General features: G+C 40.1%; 1 protein-coding gene across 1 annotated transcript; it reads left to right on the top strand.

Annotated features, from left to right (window-relative positions):
* Positions 1-5,419: 5,419 nt before the first annotated feature.
* LOC141912759 (uncharacterized) lies at positions 5,420-10,035 on the top strand. Its single transcript, XM_074804139.1, has 3 exons — positions 5,420-5,513; positions 6,762-6,794; positions 7,923-10,035. Exons 2-3 carry the CDS (start codon positions 6,786-6,788, stop codon positions 8,943-8,945), a joined length of 1,032 nt encoding a protein of 343 aa, XP_074660240.1. The 5' UTR covers positions 5,420-5,513; positions 6,762-6,785; the 3' UTR covers positions 8,946-10,035.
* The last annotated feature ends 8 nt before the right edge of the window (positions 10,036-10,043 follow it).

Genomic DNA, 10,043 nt, shown 5'->3' with positions numbered 1-10,043 from the left:
GTTTCTGAACGGTTCCTCCGGAATAATGGCGACTACAAACGCCAGTAGAGGGACGACGAAAAACGCGAACAATATCGTTACCTGTAACAAAAGTATGAAATACATGAATCGAATTAAATTAATTCAAAATCGATGAATATTGACCGCTTTCTTTGATAAAGATAAACATATTCATCAAATCAGCGAATTCATTTTAAAAAGTCTTACATCTTCGTACCTTCATTGTAAAAAAAGTATTTCCAATTCCGTTAATATTCCTTATTCCTTATTCCCCGATATATATTCAAGAACTTTTGACTATTTCCGGAGTTTCCATCGTCCCTATAACTGATGTCCGTCAAAATATTTATATTCACGTAACACAGTCATGTAGTCAAATTAGTAATTTGTAGCTTATACGTTTAAAGCGCCTCTTCGTTTCGCTATAGTGCAAGTCCAACGAAATACTGTTAAAATGTACCGACAAAAGCCCACGCAATTTGTGATAAATGTAGTCTCGGATTTTCACCGCCAACTTTCGCAGTAACAAAAAGGCGATTCCCTACTCCGCGTGGTCGTTTGATGGGCGTGATAACGGCACTGGTTATCAAACAATAAAAAAAAAACCCGCAAGAATTTCGACAGAATGTATTATTCACGGCGTTACATATAACACACAGGTGCTTCTATTTCTCAGCTCGAATATGCCATTATTTTGATGTTTTTGCCGCGCCTATCATTGGATTAATTTGAAATATTCGCTACTCGGCTTTATCTGCGTTTTTCCGCGCTGCGCGTAAACAAATATCTGATCTGGCATCCAATCAACAACGCGCGGGTATCATTATAAATATCACTTTCATCGGCGAAGTCTATAAGCGAGCACCGACGATGAATATGAACCGAACGAACCATCGATCTTCGCGAAATACTCGTCTTCCCCGCTGGAAAGATCATAGATATCTATATCTTACCACTAGCACGTGGTTAGGTTATAGTCCCTTTTGTAGTCCTTGTTACATCCAACAGAACCACCCAGGTCGCGTTATTAAGCAATGCGATGATGATTTATATGTTTTCGCTATTGGTTTATCGCATTTGAAATGTCCACTTTTCCGCCCGTCGGTATACGTGTAAACACGTAGCAAAAGCTTCTATATGACACGACGAAAAAAAAATTCCTCGCTTTTAAGCCACCTCTGTTCGAGCTATGGTGTAAGGTTGTTGTATTAATACATTTTGTGAAGTGGAAATTTTGCCGCAGGTAAAATCTGTTCTTTCTGTCGCTCCCCGTAGAATTATTGGCGCTGTGCTGTAGATTCGTTTTAAGTGGTAGCATGGGGCGAAACAGAAAACTGCACTTAATACGCAGAAGTGTTCAAATAGCATTTAATTACTAGCAATACGCGATAAATTGAGCGCTAGGATTATTATTAATTAAACCAGGCTCGTACCTGCCTGACTTAACGTTCCGGCTGTGTGTGACTCACGTGGGCTCGTGAATGCGAGTAAAAGTCGAAAGAAATGTTCATCTCCATTCCGAATTGATTTCTGCGCAGATCTTGAGTTGAAAAGGTCGAAAGGTCGTTGTTGTCGTTGCTACGAACAGTGATTATTTGTGATATCATTTGTCGAGCCGTATAGTGATGCGTATTTTCAATTACCAGAACATATACTAATTCATTTTCATACCTACAGGTATAGTCATACAAGACTGGTAGACCGATATTAATCTCAGTATTCCAATATTCGGAGTTGATGAATAAAAATCCACAGTTGACGAATAAATCATTTATTTTCTGGCTGTTTTGGAGTTTTGACTAAACACCATTAGAAGAGAAACCAAAAAAGGGTTTTTGTTTCTGGTTCCTCAGGTGATAAGCCCAACGCACACGGCACCGAAAAAAAACGTTTTCGATGTTTTTTGTTATGCCGTGTGCGGGGAGGCAAAACACAAAACGCCGAACTGAAAAACGTTTTTCACGAGCAAAAAACGTTTTCTGAAAAACGTGTTTTCTGTTTCGGCGAAACACATGTCTTGCCGTGTGCGTTGGGCTATAGAGTTTAGTCAAAACACCGCAAAACTGTCAGAAATGGTTTATTCATCATTACTGTGGGTTTTTTTTTACTTATCATATTCATACAAGTTGCGGCAGTTTGGTAGTATCTTTTCCATTGTCAGATCTTAGCCGGCGGCGTCAAGTGCTGCCTCTAAAACAGCATTAGCGGAGAATGTGTGAACGAAACGTATAAATCACCTTACAATGTATATTATATTTAACAGTTATTCTGCACATTCTATTCTATTATGTTGTTTCTTCTTATTGTATATGTTCAAAAATGTATATTTATAACGTAACGGCACAATAAAGTGAATTGAATTATGAGAAGTAACAGAGCAATATTCTGTCTGCGGCATGCGAGTAATGTTTCACCGGCAAAGGGGCAGCACTTAGCGGGTTAGATTTCAGATACATACTGTGGCATGCGATTAATACAGATTTGCTCCGTTCACGGTGACGTTCTATGAACGATGAATCTGGTGAAAATGAGTTTGAGCCTTAGATAGAACTTTTATTCAGTGTTTGTATTTATGTATTTTGTATTTTGCATATCAGTGAAGCGACAGCGTATTGATCCCTCACATGCCTAAGGAGGAATTTCAAATAGCGCCAACGTCGCGACCGTAACATTCTTCCGAAGTCTTTTAGAAAGCGGACGGAGTCGGACGAGATGCTAGAGGAAAGGGAAAGATAAGAGAATTGAATAAGAATCGAGGATCGGGAATTTCTTAATATTTCCTGATATGGTAATTTGATCGAATCTACGGAGTCAGTTTAGTCGATTGTGATTCCGACGAAGCCCAAACTCTCAAGGAGACTACTTCGCTTTCGTTAACACCGATCGCTTGGAAGGAATTTCCCATCGTTAATTTTGACTTACAATAATCTGTCCATATGGTTTGTTCGATAATGTACACTGAAGTTGATGAGTTATTAAAAGTGGATTTAAAAGTGGAGACTGGTAGATGGACGAGACCTCCATTACCGTATGCTCACCGCACATGCTTCCGGTGTAATATTAATGCAGTTGAAGACGAATATCATATCGTTTTGATATGTCCCTTTTATGATAACCTTAGGTTAGAATATATCAACTCGAGATACTGGAACAACCCAAATACAGCGAAATTTTCTATTCTAATGCGTAATAACAATGATTTTTCAAACCTTTCGAAATTCCGTAAGAAAGTTTATATACTCAGGCAACCTTAACTGATTATGTAATCCACATACATGTATCAATGTTTGTTCTATGTTATATTGTTTCCCGCCATTTATGCTTGTATATCGATTTTTGTGATAAAAGTTTATAACTTTGGCAATAAATACATATATATTAAAACCTAAACCAGTTCACATGGGGTAACTTGCAATCTACTCTGAGTGAAAGCATGGTTGTCATTAGAATATTTTAAAGGGGTCAGAATTAATACAAACGGAACTATATGCTATATTTCGCATCGTATCCACCGAGCGCCGAAGGAAAACGAGCATCTGGGAATCTTTGAAATTGTCTTGAAATAGTCTTACTGTAATTTTTGAAATTCGAAGCTTGTCGAGAGGGGTATTTTCTGGGCCAATTATTTATGAAATTTACGGAATATGAAAAAAAATAACTTGGATTTAAAAAAGAGGGTCGTCCTCAAAGGTGCCACCCCCCCCCCCCGACCCGTGGCATGCAGAGGAGATTATTGCGGCCAGCTTTTATATACGAGAAATCCTACACGCCGAAGTGGATATCTTTGTTATAACAGTATATCATTGAGTCTGGGCAAATAGCTGCGATTGACCAAATGACGCCGCGTGTTTCGAGCTTTTGCGCACGCGCGCATACATATCGCTGGATGATGGACGTCGCTAATACAGTTCAGCATCTATTTACATCTTGATGATAAGTTCGCAATGCTGGATGCGACTCGTGCAGCGTAGATAGATCGGTGGGAGCGGGATGATCACATCAGCCGTCGGCTTCATCGAACAGAACAACGACAGTGCATATCTGAGCAGTGATCCGCGCCAAATATAATCTAACCATCAATTGAAACATAAATTTCTGAAAGGTAAATGTCCAGTCTGTATAGTTGTTTGAATAATAGAGTTCGTCTGGCGCTGGGTGGAGGCCATTTCGTTCTGCCATTGCGATCCAGGAAGCCATTGTTATTGGACGGATTCTCAAAAACGAAGAGTTTTAAGAATCCATGGTTAGTGGAATGACAACCATCGCGATGAACGAAACCATGGACTGAGTTCGATAGATACCATGACTACTGATTGTGGTTCGTCTTTTGTGAAGCTGGGTCCTGCTGCTGGCACCATTGTTAATAATCAGTACCGAGACTCAGTAACCATGGTGATCCTGGTTAAGTACTGTATCTGCTGTCGATAACCGGGTGGCATCACCCGCTGTCAAATTCAATTCAATCACTGCATACATTAGGAATATAAATCCTCACAACCTGTATCCTCTCAAAGCCGAGGTCCAGCCATTTGTCCTCAGTTAGTACTAGTTAGAATATTCGGTTTTTAAATTCCAGACCCTCTACCCTACGAGCAATACCACCTGATATTTAGCTTGAACATCTTACTCTTCCTTTTGTATCGTTACAAATTGATTTCAATAGAACATTGGCTCATGACGGTGATGTGAGCCCGTTACTATGTGAAATATTAGATTCCTGTCGATGTTAGCAGAACCTATGCGTGTCACCTCTATTTAACTAACCCTAAAACTGGACCCAGATCCACGGATAAAACTCTGAGCTATTCATAAGCCGGTTGTTAGTCCTCTAGCGGAACAGCTGGCGACCTTCGGTTATCGGAGTTTTAGTCGACTTTTTTCGCCAACTTATAGTCAAAGTCGGAAATAGTCGAACACGGAATTGAGCACGGTCGCTGTCGACCAGATCTAGTTCCAAGATGGCTGGGCACTAGGCACTGGGCACTGTGAAATGCGTTAGATCGAACTGCGTTCGGTTATTTTTTCCCACCGATTAACTACGAAAACCGAAGTTCGACCATATTTATCTGTTAACGTATTTCCTGAGAATACTAAGCGTAATCGAAGAAAAAGAATCGAGGGAAAATGGAAGGAATAGAGGATCCTTTATACAGGGTATCTAATATTGGTTGTACGGTACCGAATGACATTAAAATTTTGAGCCCCTTTCTGTTCAGATCTTTCCTCTGTTAAGAACGACGCTAAATCCGCATATAATTATGTTGAATACGGCGTCCGCATTTACTTCTAAAAACCGGTTTGGCACAAAGCGTATTTTGGAACGTCAAGTCAATCAAGCTACACGGAAGTACGATCGTTATGATCAAGGCTATGTTTAAATATACCCATGGATGTCGTGTATTAGGTCGCGATAGTGTCGTCGTGTTTATGATGATGGCGTTGATTTGATATTCGTGCGCACCGTCATTATTAGCATTTCTCCGCGACGGCGCTATGCGTACATTCTACACCAGGTGAGCTCACGCGCGACATTATCACATTGTTTGGTATTTACGTACATACATCTTACGGGTTTGAGAAACCCGGCGTGTGAGTAGAAAAACATTGCTGTCCCACTATAGGGCTAATGTAACACTAGGTCGGATTTGAATAACCCGGAGTTAACGACGGATCTGAGCCCAGTCTTCTATATAGTTGCCAAATATACAGGTAAAGTTTGTTCGCTATTTTCGCTTAGTTGAATACATTGCTCGTTTTAATTAACACCACAAAAACATAAATCAAGCATTCGTACATGGGTTCCATTGTCTGGACTCGTAATTACCGAACTCACAACGATCCAGCGTGTAAATTAAGAATATTCCACGCTAGTATAAGAAAGATGAAGAGTTTTCCATAATTAATGAAACTGTGAATACTGCGTCTATCTTAGCAAATCTTTTCATATTTTGTTCACTCAGTGAAGATAGATCGAAAGGCGGGGATAGACAGATAGATAATTTTATTGTGCAAAAACTTATTTGCATTGATAAAATCAGTTTCAATGGTCAGTGCGCGATATCGATATAATTGTTCTTAGTGACAGAGATTCAACAGCAGCAGCAGCAGCAGCAGCTGCCACACCAGCAAGGGCCAGTTTCACACCAATTTTACACAATAAGGATTCAAAGGTTGCCATAAGTAACCAATCGTTAATCGTGGTATCGAAACGTCAATAAATTATTTGCTTATTAGTTTGGGATTCGCGACTAATCGTTTAGTGTTTCGTCAACGGTGATTCATTACAAATAAAGAATCGTCGCTATACAATCATGATTGATAAAACACTATATCCGTGTTGAAGCGATGTAGAGAGAATCCCACAATTATAACGAAAAAACACAGTCCGAAAATGCAACTGAAGCTGGTAGTTTATTCAACGTTTCGACTATATCCTTATAGTCTTCTTCATTGTTGTAATTCATTATTCCTGAAGATGACTATTAAGGTTTAGTCGAAACGTTGAATAAACTACCAGCTTCAGTTACATTTTCGGAGTGTTTTTTTTTTTGTTATTATTGTGGGATTCTCTTTATTACGTTGTACAATATTTCGTGTTTCCATGTTTCAAAAGATCGAGGCCATATAAGAAAATAACCAATGCACGTTGCCTTATCAGCCACCGATAAGATATAGCATGGACGTAATACGTCCATGGATATAGTGAAGCGTGTTAAAGCTTGCCTGGCAAATGTATTAACAAACGTATTATTAATATTCAGATCGAAAGCAAGAATATCGAAGAAATGTATAGGGTAAGTTTATCGAAATCGAATCCCTTCTTCGTCGCAGCTTTAAACGTTACGATTTAATTAATTGCACGAAAGTTTATTATTTTACTGGTAGAAAAATGCTTGCGAAACACCCGGGGTCTGGATGTTCTATCCCAGAACTTCAAACTTCGCAATTTATCGCCCGTTCATTTAGGCCTTTTTGATATCTTGGTTTACGGGATAGACCTATTCGAACATCATTTTGGAGGAGGAATAAAAATTAAGAAATAATTCCCTTAGTGAGGTAAAATCATTTTTGTTGATAGGGCAATATACATTCCAAACAAATGATTAAAAAAGAACCTTTTTCAATATTTTCCATCATTCAAGCCGGGATTCTCTTTCGGCGGCGAGAAAAAAAACGGAAATTTTTTTTTGCTAATTTTTCCAACGAATTCGTTTCCATGCACGGACGGGTATTAATGAGATAAAATTCCGTAAACCAAGGATATTTAAAAAGCTATCGCCTTAGTATAGTGACCTTACTATAGTGAGCCCGATATAATGTTAAATGTTGTTTTGTTTTGTCCCAGTTGTTAACATGTGCGTCCCACCTGAGAACTCGGAATCGATTTTTGATTTTTCGAATCGTGTGGAGTTGAATATCGGATGTTTTGCTTCACTCATCTATCACTGTCACTAGTGTATAAGATATCCTCATATAGCGTTAATAATCAATACACCAAGACTCTCTTGCAAAATGCAGGACACTCTACCCATTACGAATAGAGCTTTATTTTCAATGATGCTTATAATTCCTGTCAGGCAGGTCCCAATACCATACCTCAACTAACGTCACAATCCATGTCCTCTTATGAAAGCGAACAGGGAGGAAAGAATCCAGGACATTCACCACCTGTTCCCGTATCGAGTCAAACCTCGATGAAATTTTTCTTTTGCAGCTGCAGTGACAATAATTTCTCCAGTTTTTTCTCGCCACTGTTAAGGAACGGCATTGTCGATAAACAAGTGAGGAGGTGAAAGAGGGGGGGTGTTGTAGCTGTAGCAGGGGATTTTCTTCAGGGTGGTCTCGATATGCCCCAGTCTCCCCTACGATAATGTAGTTAACTGCAGATGAATAAGTTTTATATATTTTGTGCATCATTTCAGATTCGGACGGGGAGTACTAGATTATGGTTAATGACTGTTGTGATGTTCGTTGTGGTCAGCTCAATTGTCTTGATGTACAAACGGCGACCAGTCGTACATGATATGTCACGCCCTGATGTCGTCCCGATCCGTGGCGAATTGGATCCGAAATTAGTCGTGGTGAACGATTGCGTGACCGGCACCGCTGTTTATAAGATCCGTCCAAAGTTGAAAATAATTCCGTTCGACGTTGATTCGTCGAAGAACAGTCCGAAGAAAGAGGACGACAGTCACAGGATGGCGTCGTTTAGGGATGTGTACAAAAACCATCACTGGGGCGTGCAGCAGCCCGGTTACAAGGGGATACAAGGATCCGGTCAGGGATCGTCGGTCGATTTCGCTCGGCACATGATGAAAGTTTTGGGCGGTACTATAGATATGGTAAAGAAGGCTACCGGCAAAAATAAAATTCGTTTTCTCGACATCCCGTGCGGGGACATGGTTTGGATGCAGACGTTTCTGGAGAACAGAAACGACGTTATCTATACAGGAATGGATATCGTACCAGAGTTGATTAAATCGCACAACACCAGGTTCGCAAATAGAACGGATTGGTCGTTTCGACATCAAGATATCGTGAAGAATCCTTTGGACGGCTCTTACGATATAATTCACTGCAGGCACATGCTGCAACATCTGACAACAGCCGACGCCCTGAAAGTTCTAAAACACTTTTCGGACAGCGGAAGTCGCTTTCTGCTCACGACTACGTGGGCCAATACGCGCTCGAATGCCGAACTATCGTCTTTCGAACACGCTCGATTTAGAAATTTGAATTTGGAAATACCACCTTTCAGTCTCGTTCCGCCGCTGTGTATTGGCAGAGATTGGCCGAAACATCAGTTCGAGAAACAGCTATACGCCGGGATGTGGTCGCTTCCACTGGTGCAGTTACCAGCTAGCGAGTTCGGCAATCACGCCGTGAGTTACGTTCAGTCTAAAACCAACAGCGAGTTCCACGTTTTTGCGTCATCTTACGAATGAAATGGTCACCATCTCTACAGGCGTTGATTTTGGGTTAAAACATTGAATTATTGCATACATCAGACTATTAGTGTTTCAATGACGTTATATGAAATATTCTCTAACATTGGCCGAAAATGTATCTAAAACGCTTTTTCTTGAGGGAGGCCCCCAACAGCCCCCGCCCCACCCCCGCCACTCTCTCGCTGTTGCCGGCTATACGCCGTCAGGTACGTTCCGCGTTATCTAAATTTGAAATTTGCACCCACCCAAAATAGAGGCTACGTACGGGCCTGCATAGGCTTTTTGGTTAAAACATTGATATAGTAGAGACCGGATCAGATTCTTCGACGATGTAGCTTATGTTGCGTACAAAGATGAGTACAAGATTTTCGAAACATATCGTATGTATAGTAAATGATTGACCCTTGAGTAAGGTGTGTTGGAAGTTATACATGTACATTCTTCAAGTATTTGAAAGTCATAGATAATGTGCGTCACAGTCCATGGCTTTCAAACTGTAAACATCAACTATATTTTATACGTACGTACCCGTATGTACATGTGATTCATTGTCGCTATTCATTATTATTCCGCTTTCGTGCATTCGAAAAATGCATATGTATGCTTATGTTTTTATCACTCTATATAACTACCTCAGACATGAACGATGTTTTTTAGCTGTATTGTCGGACTTAGAAAGTTCGAAAATTGCTAATCAATAGGTCACTCAGTAACGGTTTCAGGTGAATTTTTTCATCTGTCCACCAAGTGTTGAAGGGATCATAGTAGTAAGTCTGAGGCAAAAGTAAGCACTTTAATGCACTTATTGATAGTATAAGTGAAGCACTTCGTAAGGCAAAAGTTACACTTTTCTTATTATTTAAGTCCCAAACATGGGGGACTGGTGTCGACCCCAATCTCCGTTTAGGGCAGGGCGGAGGATCCTAGATCTTTAGATGATGTAGATTTTATTGTTGAATAATCACGGAGTTTTAACACCTAATACGGGTTAGTTTGTATGTATTCATGTAACTGCATAACGACTCACGTCTCGCGATCCTTCTACCGAATAAAATACGCTTCTTTAGTGAAAACGAATCGTGCATTATACTTGAT

The sequence above is a fragment of the Tubulanus polymorphus genome, chromosome 11 (genome assembly GCF_964204645.1).
Source record: "Tubulanus polymorphus chromosome 11, tnTubPoly1.2, whole genome shotgun sequence".
Taxonomy (NCBI): Eukaryota; Metazoa; Nemertea; class Palaeonemertea; order Tubulaniformes; family Tubulanidae; genus Tubulanus; species Tubulanus polymorphus.
Note: the sequence above shows the minus strand (reverse complement) of the source record. Positions and strands in the feature narration are given on the sequence as shown.